Source organism: Balaenoptera borealis (assembly GCF_965194805.1).
Source record: "Balaenoptera borealis genome assembly, chromosome: 15".
Lineage (NCBI taxonomy): Eukaryota > Metazoa > Chordata > Mammalia > Artiodactyla > Balaenopteridae > Balaenoptera > Balaenoptera borealis.
The window spans coordinates 73,122,124-73,138,778 of record NC_138871.1 but is presented as its reverse complement, the minus strand read 5'-3'; the positions used below and the strand labels follow the sequence as shown (position 1 = coordinate 73,138,778).

Sequence of the window (16,655 nt, the reverse complement as noted above, 5' to 3'; positions counted from 1 at the left end):
GTCCTTTCAGAAGATAACGGTACACACAACTGACTGACATGAAGGACTAAGCCAGCGACACAGAGTATTAGAGGCCAAGCTGTCAAAGCACAGCTTCCTTAAGCATTTTCAGATATTCTCTTATCTCTCTGATCATTCCTTTGTCTCTACTCTTCCTCTTCTAAATGACGTGTAAATGCTGGCATTCTTCACAGATCTATCCTGGGCACTCTTTTCTCTCTGTGCATTCATATCCATTTCTATGACTTTAAGCAGCACCTAGAGGCTGAGGATTCCCAAATGTACATCCACAGCCCAAACCTCTCCTCTAAGTTTAGACTTCTATATCCAACTGAAAAATCAATGTATGTACTTTATAAGCATATCAAACCAAATACATATAAAACTACTCTTTCAATCCCCATCCAGGCCCCTCTTCCTAATCTTCACCCAAATCATTCTTCCTCAGTCCTCCCTTCTCTATGAGTGGTATCACAATCCATTCAGTGGCTCAAGCCAGAAATCAAAAAGTCCCCCTTGAGCCCTCCCTCTCCTGTACACCCATGTCCAACATCAAGTCCTACAGTTCTACATCATTGCATGTTTAGGTCCTTCTCACTTATGAAGCCGAAATCTAATGTCACCTTCTCAGAAAGGGCTTCTCTGTCCACCCTACCATTCAATACATTTCCTGCTTTTATCCTTTATATCTCATATCATAATTTGTAATGTAACATTTGCTTGTTTACCTGTTTGTCTATTTCCCCTATTATGCTAAGTTCTATGAAGACAAAAGCCTTGACTGTTTATCCACTAATGTATACCCCACACCTAGTAAACAGATGCTTAATAAATATTTACTAAAGTAATGAAGAAAATTGTAATCCAAAATTATCCTCTATCTAAGGTGCAACGGGGGCTTACTTATGTGATAGTAACTGATAATAACAATAGCTAACATTCATGGAATGCTTACTATGTATGGCAAACTGTTCAACTTCTTTTCTCTCCCTCAGTGTGAGAAAACAAAAATCTGTCTCTGTAACAGGCTCCTAATCTTCAATGAATATATTCCAGAACAGAAAATCCCTCTCTGCTTCAGAGGAGCATTCGCTCCTGGTGAGCTTGTCTGTGGCTTTCTGACCATGATGAATCCTGAGGCTTCTCTAGGGAAGGTCACCTAGTCAATAAAGCAGGTGCTACACCTTCCACTCTCAGGTGCCTAAGCCACAAGCGCCAGAAGAGTCAGCCCTACCCTGCGTTTAGCCTCAGTCAAGGACTCTCCAAACAACTCTGCACAGAAGAGATACAACTGCCAGCTCTTCCTCAGCAACAACTTGCACTACAAAGCCAGCACAGATGCCGTTAAACCCATTGCTTCACTGAGCTTTGAACACAGAGATCTGGATAACCAAAGCTACATACTCTATATGGAACAAACTCAAATATACCACATATTATAACAAGCAATCAAATGTTTATATTATATAATTTTAAAATCTTTTCCATTCTTTTTTTTATCTGGCCATTTAATAGAAATCACATAAGGGAAACACACTAGAAATAGCTCACAGCCTCACTCAATTAATACTTCTCAATAGATTTCATATAAAAAGTGAGATTTGAGGAGGTTTTTATGTTAAAAGGAGGATTCTTCCAATAAAGAAATGGCAGGCTATTTCACACCTGAAGAAAGGTTCTATAAAGTTTCAGCTCTTGGACAAAGAGATAACAAAGCAGACCCCTCGCACTAGGCAACAGAGCAAACAACAGGAGGAAGGGAAGGAATGCAATGGTTAAAAGTGCATTGGTGGAAGGCTTAAATGTGTGCAGGCCATGTGAGTAATAGAGGCCAAAGAGAGGCAGCAGAGGAAGCTGCACTAAGGAAGCTCACTCGAGCATGCACGCTGCTGGTCTGCCAATCCTTTGGATATCCTACTTCCTGTGCCTAAAATGCTAGTCCCCCCACTCTCTACCAGGCAGTCTATTTATCCTCTAAGATCCAGCTCAAATGTCACCTCTCCTGCGAAACGCTCTCTTACATCCTCAGCATCAGTCACTTTCTCATCCGTATTAATCATAGCACTTTTAAACCACTATTCACTGAGATTATGTGACCTATACTATGGGCTCTTCAAAGACATGGGCCATGTCTTCTTGTCTGCATTCCAGTGTCATACTGAGTGCCCAGAAGATATGTGACTCAGGAAATATGTGAGTCAATGAATCAATCTAAATAAATCATGACTGAGGGTTTATGGGGAAGAAAGGAGGAAGAACAAAAGGGAAAAATTAGACCACTAACTGCTACATTCACTGAACAAAGCATACCACATAAGTCTAGGTTAGCCCTGTCCTCATATACGTGGGGCTCGTGCTCAGTTTCAGGACACCAGAGACAACTTCTTCTTTCAAAGAAAATAAGTCCTTCCCTTAACTACCGATATACAGCTTTACTCTTGTAAGTCTAAGAATAATAACATTTTCTGAAAACACAATACACAACCTTCATGCAATGTGTCACATACAAATAAAGTAACATTAAGGGAACATTTCCTCACAGTTGGCTCCCCACTGCCCTTCATACTGCAACACAAACCCACTTTTGTTTATACTCTATGTTTGCAGTACATACACAAAGGGTACTAATTTTAGGTGTAATGATCAGTGGATTTTTACATGAGTATGCACACATGCAACTAACACCCACCTCAAGATACAGAATGTTTCCAGCACCCCAGAAGGTTCTAACATGGTCCCTTGTCCAACAGAGTAACTACACTATTCTGATTTTTATCACCATCAATTCAGCTTCCTGTTCTTCAACTTCATATAAATGGATTAAATATTATGGATCTTTTGTGCCAGACTTCTTTGACTCATGCAACATCTGTGAAATGATCCAAGTTGTTGCATGTATCAGCAGTTCAATCATTTTTATTGCTGCAAGGTATTCTGCTAAAGAAATACACCATAATTTATTTATCCATTCTCCTGTTGATGGACATTTAGGCTATTTATTTTTTGGATGTTGTGAATGAAGCTGCCATGAACACTTCTGTACATGTCTTTTTAGTCCACTTCTGTTAATCTGAAAAAAGAAACTTCTTCAATGCAAAATGTAGGGCCCAAAGAAGTTCATTTTTTCAAATATGAGAATTGTCTGACTTTATGTTAATCTTAAATACTATAGTTTGAATATCATTTCACAGCATCTAAGATGCCACTGATTATAAGACACTCCATTATTTTATGTAACACTAAGAAGGAAAAATCACTGCCAAAAAAAAAAACATGACACAATGCTAAGATACCACTGATGATAATACATATCCCAATTTCAGAGACGTTAAAATGCAAAAAAAAAAAAAAAGATTACTTAAAAATATAGTATAGTTCCACATAATTTAACAAAGTTACAGAAATTTATAGTTCTTATATAATATTTGATACATATATAGTATAGTTGTAAGTTATGAAGTATACTAATAAAAGTCACCCATTAACCTAATATACAACTTAAGAACTAGATCATTACTAAATTCTTTGAAGCTATCTGTGTTCCCTGATTTTATCTCCACGCTTCCCCCAGAAAAGGCAACTACTATCCTGAATTTTGTGTGTATAATTCTCGTTTTTTTTTAAAAGATTTTATCACATAGATATGTATCTTTAAAGAAAATATTGCATATTGCATATTAGCTTGTCCAATCAATTCCAAAAGTTTTATTGCTCCCTTGCCCCAATGCACAACTAGAGACCCCATACTCCTATTTCATATACTGTTTTTCATCCTCCAAACATGTCGTGTACTTTCTGCTCTTAGGATTTCTTCCTCGTCACCCTCAAATGCCCTCACCTTCAATCTCTATCTGAATCCTAACTTTTTTCTTTCATGATAGGGCTTCAATGCTCCCTTCCTATAAGATGTTTTATCTTATTTCTTCAGTATTAATATCTCCTATTCTATGTTCCCTAGCACTTTAAAGCTGTATTATTTTTAAACACTCATTTTACTCTGTCTAAACTATAATTCGTTGTTAAGTGAAGAGAGAGGCGAAAGTTAGAAGATGGGAATTCTACTTGCCTATTACCCTCTGTTTATGTCCCCCTTCACTATCCTCAATTAGTGAAGTTTGGATGTTTGTTCTACAATGGACTCAAATTTTCTATGGGGATCTCAGGTCAGGTTTTATGGCTACATTTGGGTTGGAGCTTCAAAGGGGGAACAATGCTCACATGAGGTGTTCAGAAGGACAAGCAGAGAAAGAACCAATGAGGAAGGAGACTCTCAGGGAAACTGAGCTGAAGCTTAGTGCCACACTCTCTTATCACATGAAGTTCTCCATTCCCTGCATTGGAGGATGATGTTTGACCTTCTCAAGGGAGAGGTCTTCTTTCCAAAAAGTTGGGTGTATATCTGTGTGCTCAACTTGATTATAAGAACTTTTAACTCGTACACAACTTAAACATTATTTGTATTTACCAAATGCCTGCTAAATTTTTTGGATGTTAAAATTTAAAATGAGCTACAAAATACAACTTCTAATAGAAGTCCATATAAAATCCTAACTCTCTCACATTCTTAAGTACTGTATGCCGCTTACCTGAGAGGTATCCACTCATGCTTTTGTCAAGACTATTAAATTTTTGCCGATATTTTAATCTTGAAGGCTGAGGAACTGCCCACTCTGAGGTCCCAGTCTTGGGTGAGTTCCCTGAGAGGGAAGCAGTTGAGGAAGTTGAGCTGTAACAAAATTTATTTAAAATTTTTGTTACTAAATAAAATACGTTAAGTCAGAGACAATAAGAATCATACCTTCTATAATATAACAGTAATTACTTTTATACTTGATACTGAAAAAAATGTAATCAATTATCCTTATTCTTAGGAAGGCAAATACCATATGAAGTATAGAACTACCATATACCAAGAACCTACTATGTGCCAGGCCCCACATTGTGCTAGGGTTTTTACAAATATTATTTCTAATTCTCATGACAAACTTAAAAGGTATTACTGTCTCCATCCTTTAGATGGACAAACTATGGCTCAGTGATGTTGAGAAAAACAAGGTCACACAATCAGTGAGTGTTTAAACAAGGATGCAGACATTGTTCTTCTGGGTCATTGCTTTAAAGAGTATTGTTGTGATTTATACGAGTGGTGATGAATGAACATTGATGCTTTTGTGCTTTCTGAAATTTTAAGGACACTCAATCAGCAGCTTTTGCTCGAGAAAGAATAATGTACAATGATTATGAGATGTTTTGAGAAATATTTTTGAAAGGAAAAATGTAGCTTTGTGCAAAAAATTGATTGATTAAAAATATAGCAGAATATTTTTAGTTTACATAAGATATATTTTTCAAAAGTAAAATACCACAGACAGTTAATAATTCTTAAATAAAATTATTTTATGTGAATTACAAATAGTAAATTTACCAAGTGTTTACATTTGGCCACTATAAAGTAAAACGTGGATAAGCTCAGAGCTTTAAAAAAAAAAAAAAGTCATTTGTTAAATACTCCTTATTGAAAGCCTAAAAAGTTGGAAGTTTTAAGTATTCATACCTACTGGATCCTAAATCAATCAGAGACTGGGCTTTCTGTATACTAGCACCACCAAATCCTCCCATCATCAGACTGTAAGACGACGTATGAGGCAATGCTAAAAAAAACGAAAAAAGAAAAAGGTTCATACTAAACAATTTCACAAAGTATGAAGGAAATCTATCTATTGGGATGCAAATATAACAGTTTCTTCATATAAAATACTGAGTCATTAGAAACAAAGCACTTACTTGAAGAAGAATAAGGAATGGATAAAGGCTGAATGAGACTGGCGGTTCCATTTGGTAATGATGAAGTGCTAACAGAAGGCACTAGGGGAGCAGGCATCATTAGGGGAGGACGGGTGGTCCCTGAAGCCGCAGAGGACAAGGGAGTTGCTATGGGTGCGACCGGAGGCAGTGGCTGAGGAAGGGACAGATTGGGCATGCTTCCCATTCCTAAGGACAAAACAGAACACATTCCCCAGTGCTGCTAAACCAGTTATAAAACACATGACAGAAAACAAGTTCACAGTACAGTGAGCAGCTGCTATGTTACAGAAACACTGTCGGCAAACTAGTTTTAAAAACTTCACTAAAGCAGCTTGGACCCAGTGCAGTGCAGGAGGTAAGCTACTGCTTTCAATATCAATATTCTGACCTGTGTGAACTAAGCGAATGCCTACTAAGGAGTTAAAAATTCTCTTCTAGTATCATGAATAAAACTAAAGAGCCTTTTCCAACCAAATATTAGTATCCTCAATGAGAGAATGCATTACCTGATCAAATGTGGGGTTTGGGTAGGGATAATAAATACAGTGCTGTTGAGTTAACACACACACACACATACACACACACACACACACACACACACAGTCACTCCCCAAACTCTCCCCTCCCCCGTAAAGGATGTTCTAAATACTGCATACTTTAAGAGAACCATTTATGCTCACACACTATGTGCAAGAAGAAAGCATGCCACATGTTTCACTTTTCTTATACGTAACACAATACATATGGATTCAAGGACAATTCTTTAAAAGGAACAAAGTGATGACTCATTTGTTTACTAACTGCAGAATATGAAGTACACTATATAAATATGGTTACACAAGGATTTGATATTATCTCTAGAATTCACTGCAATAGTGAAAGAATTTAGTATTTTAAGGTCTAACATCTGGAGTGGAAGAACATGTTTCAGATACACAGAGATATCTAATTGAATGTTCCGTTCCAATGAGTGCTTCTCACAAATAATAGGAAAATGGCTAATCAAAATTAATGGAAAACCAGTTCCCTCTGATGAATATGCAAATTAAATAGCACGAAGTCTCTAACTTTTAGCCCTAAATTTAGCTGGCTAATTAACCTTTAAAAAGAAATTTCTACTTACGTATAATTTTAAATTACCCCCCCAAATCAAACCATTTCGAGTTTAAATTGTTCATATTTTTTGTTATGCATACAGAGTATAGAGGAAACTAATTAAGAATAGTATTTAGGATCAGCTATAACTAGCAGGATCATATAATTTATCATCCAACTGGGAATTATGAAAGGGAACACTAACCAGACTAGACGCCAGGACAACAGGCATAATCACAACTGTCCCTGGAAAACTGGGACACATGGACTCCCTAGCTACGACGGCGAACTTAACATTTCTAGTCTCAGACATGGAAGTTAACTTGGTGTCTGGGGACTGTCATTTTATGCCAACAAATCCTTTTCTGATTCTCAAATATTATGCCTAGGAATCAAGTTTAACTATCAAATGCATCTAATTAAATTAATAAACACATACCAAAACGAGCAGAAATTAATGGAGAGAACATAGGAGGTTGTTTCATAATAGGGGGAAGAACCACGGGCAACTGTTGGCCTTGAAGCTTTAGTTTGATGAGTTTCATAGCTATGGAGAACTCTTGTTGATCCATCTTCCCATCCTTGTTCAGGTCTGATAAAGCCCTAAAAGGACAATGAGGGCGGTAGATTGTTTTGTTTGGTTTTGTTTTGATGTATTGAGCTCCCCTGATTTTAAGAGCTCAAAGTCAGTCTTTTATTCAGGATGGAACAGGGCCCTCCCCACAGAACCTGACAGCAGATCAAACTAATGCATCTGCTACTTAGTTTGGAGGGTGGTAGATTGTTATTCAGGGTCAACATTACTTTTGAGGAGGATGATAAAATGGAAACAATGACATAGCACTTACATGTAGATCATCACTTAATTAAATATGTGTGTGTATGTGTATAACAAAAAGCTAAAACCTGTACATTAATATATACTGACCAAAGATAGTATGTAATAAAATACTATCAGTCTATATAGTATCTAGATACCCTTGGGATGAATTCCACCAGTGCAGATGGAAAGAAATTATACAAGAGTATAACCACTGTAAACAATTTATTCATTTGTTCAAATATTTACTGAATGCTTGCTATGTGCCTGGCACTCTGCCAGGCATGGGAATATTCTGAATGGAAAGAAGGATGGAGTAGGGGTTGATGTTTATTGTAAATGCATTAAAAAACCAAAACCTTAGATATTATAAAGAACAATTTCTTTAAGGTAGGAATAAGGGAAGGGTGGGCTAATTGGGGGTTTATAGATGATGAAATAAATGAAACAACTACAAAATAACAGAATGAAGATCAAGACTCTTGCCAAATTGTAAAGAAGTGTTTTTTTTAATAGAAAAACACTTAGAAATTTCCTTTCCTTAGAAATTCTAAGGAAATTAGAAATTTATCCTATAGAACAAAACCCCAATTGATTTTTAGTCATTTACTCAATAAAATTTATTTTCTAAAAAGCTGAAGAAATACTCTTATTAACAACAGACTACAAGTAAAAACAACTTTATGTTAACACTAAGTATTAAAAACAGAACAAAGTCAGACTATCAGAAAGTTAAGCTCATCTACAAAAGAAAACATTTTACCATATTTCAGCTAAAACAGGAGCCGGCAGGCCTGACTGTAAGAAAAAGGTACGTGCTTGATCACCTGAAGACAATAAAAACAAAAAAATCAAACAGCGTATTAGTAAATGGAATTACTTTGATGCCTCTGAATAATAATAATGGCCAATAATAACAATGTTATTGATTTATTTTAATTACAATTATTATTATTTTTTATAAATTGATTGATTGATTAGCTGCGTTGGTCTTCGTTGCTGCGCGCGGGCTTTCTGTAGTTGCGGCGAGCGGGGGCTACTCTTCTTTGTGGCGCGCGGGCTTCTCATTGCGGTGGCTTCTCTTATTGTGGAGCACGGGCTCTAGGCGTGCAGGATTCAGTAACTGTGGCACGCAGGCTCAGTAGCTGTGGTGCCCGGGCTTAGTTGCTCCGTGGCATGTGGGATCTTCCCGGACCAGGGCTGGAACCCGTGTCCCCTGCACTGGCAGGCGGATTCTTAACCACTGCGCCACCAAGGAAGTCCCTAATTACAATTATTAAAGAAAAATTATTTATATTACTTTAATAAGACTTAAGAGGTTTTAAAACAAAAATGTCACAACTGAAGTTATATATGCATTAATCAGTGATGAAAGATTACATTATTCATCTTAGTTTTTCCTCATAATTGGGGTCTTATTTGATAATACAGCTATCTAATAAAATTTATAGTTAAAAACACTATTCCCTAGAAGAGTTCTAATTAAAATAAATACCAGGTTTGGGAAAGATACTCCTCATGGGTATCTGATATGTCCTATAGGTCCTGCTGTGTATGCCAAGAACGTAAGATCCTAATTGCTCTCTACCTGGATCATGTCTCAGAATTGGGTTTGCAGTGAGCAGTCTTGAGGGATGAGGTAATGTTTCCCTCTGGGACAAAGAATAAGCTTGCTTACTGCTTGCTGAAAAATGGTGGGTTCCCTGAAGCCCAGTGTTCCTCTTCTATAACACAACCACTGCATGTGCAGCATCCTTCCGGGCCCTCTGCATGGCCCCTATGTGACTCAGGGGATGAGGGAAATGGACGGAAATATGCTGATGCTCATGCTACCAGCTGTGCCATTAGAAAGAGTGTCCTTGGTCTCTGACTCAGGAATTCTGGGTCTTCTGCCAGCATCCATGGGACAGTGACAGACCAAATTATTACCTTGCAAGCAGGGTAATCAAATCCCAACCCGGATACCAGGTAAGGTAGTTTTTATTACAGAAGTGCAAATAACATTAAACTATAATGTTTAAGAGGATGGACTCCAAAGTCAGACTGAAAGGTTACCAAGCCCAGATCACCACTAACCATCTCTTAGGCAAGTTACAGAACACCTCAAAGTTTCAGTTCTATCATCTTTAAATACAGACAACAACAGGGCAACCTCACAGGCTTGTTGTGAAGGTTAAAGGAGATAGTGCATTTAGTATAGTATCTGAAATACAGTACAGATTTGGTAAATATTAGCCATTATATTTACTACTACTGTAAATAAAGCCCTAAGGTGCTTCAGCATAGAAAAGAAAGTTTCACTTATAGAAAAAAATTTGAAAGACACACCTAAATTAATCCTCTTTTGGTTCTGGGGGACTTCTTGCAAAACAAGGGCTATAGCATCAACAATCAATGCTTATAAAGCCTCTCAAAGACAGAGGACTAAATGTTAGAAAAACAGATTCCAGAAAAAAAAAATTCTGGATTATTTTCAAGAAAATTGATCTGATATATATATTTCTACTAGGTTTTAGTAATACTGATCATTATACTAGTAACTGGCACAACATGTTAAGAACACATTAATAAATCTGCTTAGGGAAAAAAGTCTCAATTACCTTGAGAAATAAATGGAAAACTTTCCAGATACGAGGTTAAAATGTTAAACTGGACAATTAAAGTTTAGGATCAGGAAAAGATCTTCTATGATGCCAAATCCAAAGACAACAAATTAAGATGGTTCCAGGTAAAATAAGAAAGTCACATTTTAAAAAAATTCTAGAATTCTGATTGATATGAATTTTATCATTAAATAATACAAATTGATGGCAGTCAAATTAAAACTAATTATAAGATACTACATGAAAAGGAGCATAATTTACAAATAAAATATAAACACAAACCTGTTATGTAACCTCCTGAAGGTCTGAGGTTATCAAACTGCTTGTCATGCTTAGTCCGTTCTTCAGAGGTAATAGCCCACATGTTTGGCCCTCCTAAAACATAAATGAAAGACAAAGATTTTATAGTGTATACATGAGAATACTTAAATACAATTCCAAAATGTAAACAAGAATCTCAAATATCCATTTAATGACAGTACTTAATACTGAAGTGACACAAAGAGGAAAGCTCTATCATAACCATACATAGCATAGCCCTAAGGCTTTTCACTCACTCACCCAATTAACATCTACTTGAACAATTACTGTGTACGACTCACTGGAAGTGGGCAACAAGCTAAATACTGGAAATGAAAAGATGAATAAAGTATTATTCCCATCCTCAAGGAACTCTTACTCTAGAAGATGACTACCAGCATTTACAATGTTAACCTGTGAAGCATCCTAAGCAGAAATACATACAAAAAGCTGTGCCAGTACTGAGTTAGAAGCCTCAATGATGAGTTAACAGGAAATGTAAGACCGAGGCACAGCCTTGAAGCTTGGCTTTAATTTTGCCATGTGAAGAGGTGGGATAAGGGCATTTCATACAAAAAGGGGGCAGCATGAGAAGTCAAGGCATGTTCAAGACACTGCAACTGCACTGAGTAGACTAATAGCTAAAGCACCACGTGAGTGTGGGAAAGTGGTTAAGAAATAGGTAGGAGGAATTAACTTTAAGGGGTCTTAAATACCATCCTCATCTGACCTTTACCCTGGAAGTTACAGAGTGCCATCTGGTACTTTTTAAAGTAATTTTTCAATTTGAAATACTTTTAGATTTACAGGAAAGTTGCAAAGATAGTACGGAGTTCCTGTATATCCTTCATCCAATATCCACTATGTTAACAATTTACATAACCACAGCATGTTTGTCAAAACACATAAATTAACACTGATATACTACTACTGGCTAAACTAAATACCTCCACCAGCAGGACTAGCTGGTGAACCCCAACACAATTAGACTCTGGGTACTGGAAACAGCACAAATCTTTGTTACTGAGGATTCTGCCAAGTGGAGCCTTTGGCAAAGGGAAACAGCCTCCAGCTGGGTCTGAACGCTTGATCTAGGCAGGCCTAGTGACTCTCTGGCCTGATAGTCCCATTTGGGGGTGGGTCAAACTTAAATTCCACAACTAACAAGGTGAGAAGGACCCCCAAAAGCCTTGCTTGCCAAATGGAAATGGCATATTCAAGAATACAGGACAGCCTTGCCCCAGCGGCATTTTGGCTTTATATGAAAAAGTGGCAGCCAATCCTCTGAGCGGAAACTTTATTCCTATTCCACTGTCCGAAGCAAAGCTGCTGGATCAATGAGGTTCCCTGAAATGCCTCAGCCTGGTTCACTAATGGTTTATAGAAGCTGAAGCTGACAGTGTCCACTGGGCTGCCATGACTGTTCAGCCTCAGAGCTATGCAGAACCGAAAGGAGACACAGTCATTCTCTTCAGTGGGCAGAACTCAGATTCTTGGGCTATTGCCAGTGGCCCAGCTGTTTGGTTTGCCACTTGGAAAATTACAACTGACAGATTAAAGGTAGCCTCTCTGGGGCTGCAAACTGAAAACAAATTTTAATTGCTAATTGAATGGTCTGGGTCACTTATGTAGCTACCCATGGCAAGAGCCCATTCTCTAATTTAGACTGAAATCAGGCTTCTGATTAAGTCTGACTCTGTGTTTCTGATGCAGAGGATACCACTGCATGCCAGACTTAATGATTCCTGTCTGGGAGGTCTCACTGCACAGGACATTGCCCTTTTTTGGCTCTTGGCAGATGGACTACATCAAACTTTTGATCTCCCCCTAGGGCTACTGGTGGTTCCTCAAGCTGTTGACACTTTTTCAGGTTACCAATCAGCCCCCTATGTCCACACTATTGCGGCCCTTGAAAGTAATCTGTGTCATGTTTTTAGCTTTCTGGACTATTTGCACTGACGCTAATGAATCATTTATCAGAAAAGCTGTTCAACAATGCATTGATGATGTCTGACTCTGCTTCCATAACCTCCTCCTGGTTCACCCTACTCCTTAAACTAAGACAGTTTGGCTACTGAATGTGCTGTCCCTAAGAAAGGGATCATCATCGCCTCTTAGCTGGTTGGTGCATCCTCCAGGTGGCAACTCAGCTAAAAAGGGACCTAGAGGATTCAAAGTTAATTCTGGTTAGGGTTTACAAAACTGTCCCTGTCCCTCTTGCACCTAACACCTCTAGATCACTAGAAAATAGTGAAGTTATACCTACATGGAACACTGAGATCTTTTGGCAGTGGAGAGCAACGAGCAGGCATCTGAAGAGACATACCTTAGACCCCAAGAGGTATGGGAGTGGGAGAAGCACGACCTTTTCTCCTTCAGAACTGGCCCTGGAGTCTTCTTCCCCAAGGAGACTGTGCTGGTGTGGCTCTCCTAAACTGCTGGAAGCACCTTAAAATGTATGTGACTCTGAGTCTGCCATCCCCCACCAGATGGCTTTCACTACCATCTGATCCTCATCCACTCTCAGTCTTAGGCAGGCCATGTGCACCTGAGTCCCAGGGGTATGGATTTCTCTGTTCCTGCCCCTCCACCCTGGGGCATCCAAACTTCTCCTTGTATCTGTGATTGGTCTTGGGAAGCACTTTCCTGCTGCTCCACCAGCAGTAGTAGGAGTAATACCTCTGCTTGGTATCGGTATAGAATCTTAGACACAAGGTTTCCTTACCCAGCTCAGGGGTAGACAGGTTTTTCTTCTACCCTTACCCCAGCAGCAATGTGTCTCTGCCTGTGTCCTTGGGGTGAGGCTTTACTGACCCCCTCTCAATGGCTCAAGGTTTTTACTTAATAGGAAAAAAAGATGCAAGGAAATGCATGGTACTTCATGTCTGTCCGCCTACAGCTGCCTGCAACTGAGGTGGGGGCTCTTTCTGGTCTCCTGCACAGCCCCCATCTTTCTCATGAGCACCCAGTTAATGCACACAGGAAACAGCTTGTAAGTATAAACTCCCATTGTGTCTATGGCCCCCAGTTATTCCAGACCAACATGCTGGCCCTCACTTGTCTTTCGGTAGTTCATTAAAATTTTATCTTATTTCTGTAACAAATGCCCTACTTAGAGTACTGTTTGCATCCATAAAGTTTGAGGTTAAATTCTGTGGAGAACTGCTCCAACTTCATTGGACTCATAGAAATCCTTCAATTTGCCATCAGTCCCATGTTCCACCCTGCATTCCAGCCCCCTTTACTCAACAGCTCTACTGAAAACATCAGTCCATTTATTTATCAAACATGACTCTCCTATGCCTATGTTGAATCCAATCTAATCTGCTTCAAAATTTCTAGAAACTTTCAAAGTTTCTGGTACACCGATGGTGACGCGATTTCCTAAAGCTACCTTGGATTTTTTTTTTTTTTATGTTCTCTTTGATAATTTAAATAGGATCCAGGAAGAGAAAGGCCAATAACATAGAATTAAATCACTATCTTGAAACAAGACTTAGTGTTGAGTTATGAGTGCATATTTCAATAGGAACAACAAAGCAGCTCCAGAGAAGAAGGTGGTATGAGAGGTCTAGAAATATTCTATGAGGCAATTAAGGAACTAAAGATATTAAGCCTGAATAATCAAAGGTTAAAGAAGAAAAAGTAGAAAAAAAATATCCCTTTTAAAAATCGCACCAAAATACAAACATACTTATGGATAAACCTGACCAAGGAGGTGAAAGACTTATATGCTGAGAACTAAAACACTGATAAAGGAAATTGAAGATGATTCAAAGAAATGGAAAGATACGCCATGCTCTTAGATTGGAAGAATTAACATTGTTAAAATGGCCATACTACCCAAAGCAATCTACAGATTTAATGTGATAGGGATCAAATTACCCATGACATTTTCCACAGAACTAGAACAAATAATCCTAAAATTTATATGGAACCATAAAATACCCAGAATTGCCAAAGCAATCCGGAGGAAAAAGAACAAAGCTGGAGGCATAACCCTCCCAGACTTCAGACAACACTACAAAGCTACAGTAATCAAAACAGTGTGGTATTGGCAAAAAAACAGACATATGGATCAATAGAAAAGAATAGAGAGCCCAGAAATAGACACACACCTATGGGCAATTAATCTTCGACAAAGGAGGCAAGAATATACAATGGAGAAAAGAAAGTCTCTTCAGCAAGTGGTGCTGGGAAAGCTGGACAGCCGCATATAAATCAATGAAGTTAGAACACACCCTCACACCATACACAAAAATAAACTCCAAATGGCTTAAATACTTAAATATAAGATGACACCATAAAACTCCTAGAAGAGAACATAGGCAAAACATTCTCTGAAATAAATTGTACCAATATTTTCTTAGGTCAGTCTCCCAAGGCAATAGAAGTAAAAGCAAAAATAAACAAATGGGACCTAATCAATCTTATAAGCTTTTTTAAAAAACTTTTTATTTTATATTGGAGTATAGTTGATTAACAATGTTGTGTTAGTTTCAGGTGTACAGTACAGAGATTCAGTTATACATATACATGTATCTATTCTTCTGCAAATTCTTTTCTCATTTAGGTTGTTACATAATATTGAGCAGAGTTCCCTGTGCTATACAGTAGGTCCTTGTTGGTTACCCATTTTAAATACGGTAGTGTGTACATGTCAATCCCAAACTCCCTAACCATCCCTCCCTCCCACCAATCCCCCCTGGTAATCATAAGTTTGTCAAACTTACAAGCTTTTGCACAGCAAAGGAAACCATAAACAAAATGAAAAGACAACCTATGGACTGGGAGAAAATATTTGCAAATGATACGAATGACAAGGGCTTAATTTCCAAAATATACAAACAGCTTATACAATACAGTAATAAAAAATAACCCAATCAAAAAATGGGCAGAAGACCTAAATAGGCATTTCTCCAAAGAAGACATACAGATGGCCAATAGGCACATGAAAAGATGCTCAACATTGCTAATTATTAGAGAAATGCAAATCAAAAACCTACAATGAGGTACCACCTCACACTGGTCAGAATGGCCATCATTAAAAAGTCTACAAATAAATGCTGGAGAGGATGTGGAGAAAAGGGAACCCTTCTATACTCTTGATAGGAATGTAAATTAGTGCAGCCACTATGGAAAACAATATGGAGGTTCCTTAAAAAACTGAAAATAGAGTTGCCATTTGATCCAGCAATCCCACTCCTGGGCATATATCCAGATGAAACTATAATCCGAAAAGATACATTCACCCCAATGTTCATAGCAGCACTACTTACAACAGCCAAGACATGGAAGCAACCTAAAGGTCCACTGACAGATGAATGGATAAAGACGATGTGGTATGTATACACAAGGGAATACTACTCAGCCATTAAAAAGAATGAAATAATGCCTTTTGCAGCAAGATGGATGGACCTAGAGATGATCATACTAAGTGAAGTAAGTCAGAAAGAGAAAGACAAATACCATATGATATCACTTATATGTGGAATCTAAAATATGACACAAATGAACTTATTTATGAAACAGAAACAGGAAACAAACTTATGGTTACCAAAGGGGAAAGGGGGTGGGAGAGAGATAAATTAGGAGTTCGGGATTAGCAGATACAAACTACTATATATAAAATAAACAACAAGGTCCTACTGTATAGCACAAGGAACTATATTCAATATTCTGTAATAAACCATAATGAAAAAGAATATGTATACGTATAACTGAATCACTTTGTTGTACACCAGAAACTATCACAACATTGTAAATCAACTATACTTCAGTTTAAAAAAAAGATTAAAGAAGACATGGTAACAACTGTAAGTGTTTCTACAAGCTGTTATGCAGAATACGAAGTGGTTATTTGCCTTCCATACATGAATTAGGAAAAGGACCACCATTTTGAAGAAAGTTAGGACTGTATGAAGAGGGAATCAACCCCACCAGCAATTACTCTTTTGCTACCAGAGGTGTTAAAACAGACAATGGTCTACTAAACCTGAAAATGTCTGAGGGTCTCTCAAGCCATGAAAAAC

General features: G+C 37.9%; 2 protein-coding genes across 20 annotated transcripts in view; one reads left to right on the top strand and one right to left on the bottom strand.

Moving 5' to 3' along the window:
* ITSN2 (intersectin 2) overlaps nucleotides 1-16,655 on the bottom strand; it is a gene marked incomplete at its 3' end in the record, with an annotated part of 202,961 nt that overhangs the window by 103,259 nt on the left and 83,047 nt on the right. For all 19 annotated transcript variants that reach the window (XM_082358413.1, XM_082358415.1, XM_082358408.1 and 16 more), the window contains 6 exons: nucleotides 10,606-10,698; nucleotides 8,484-8,547; nucleotides 7,340-7,503; nucleotides 5,785-5,991; nucleotides 5,555-5,651; nucleotides 4,587-4,726 (listed from right to left, as the gene is read on the bottom strand). In XM_082358413.1, the coding sequence (XP_082214539.1) occupies nucleotides 4,587-4,726; nucleotides 5,555-5,651; nucleotides 5,785-5,991; nucleotides 7,340-7,503; nucleotides 8,484-8,547; nucleotides 10,606-10,698 (765 nt within the window). The remainder of the gene's footprint in view (nucleotides 1-4,586; nucleotides 4,727-5,554; nucleotides 5,652-5,784; nucleotides 5,992-7,339; nucleotides 7,504-8,483; nucleotides 8,548-10,605; nucleotides 10,699-16,655) is intronic.
* LOC309612088 (uncharacterized protein) overlaps nucleotides 6,001-16,655 on the top strand; it is a gene marked incomplete at its 3' end in the record, with an annotated part of 52,026 nt that continues 41,371 nt past the window's right edge. Inside the window, exon 1 of the mRNA XM_082357368.1 lies at nucleotides 6,001-6,160. The remainder of the gene's footprint in view (nucleotides 6,161-16,655) is intronic.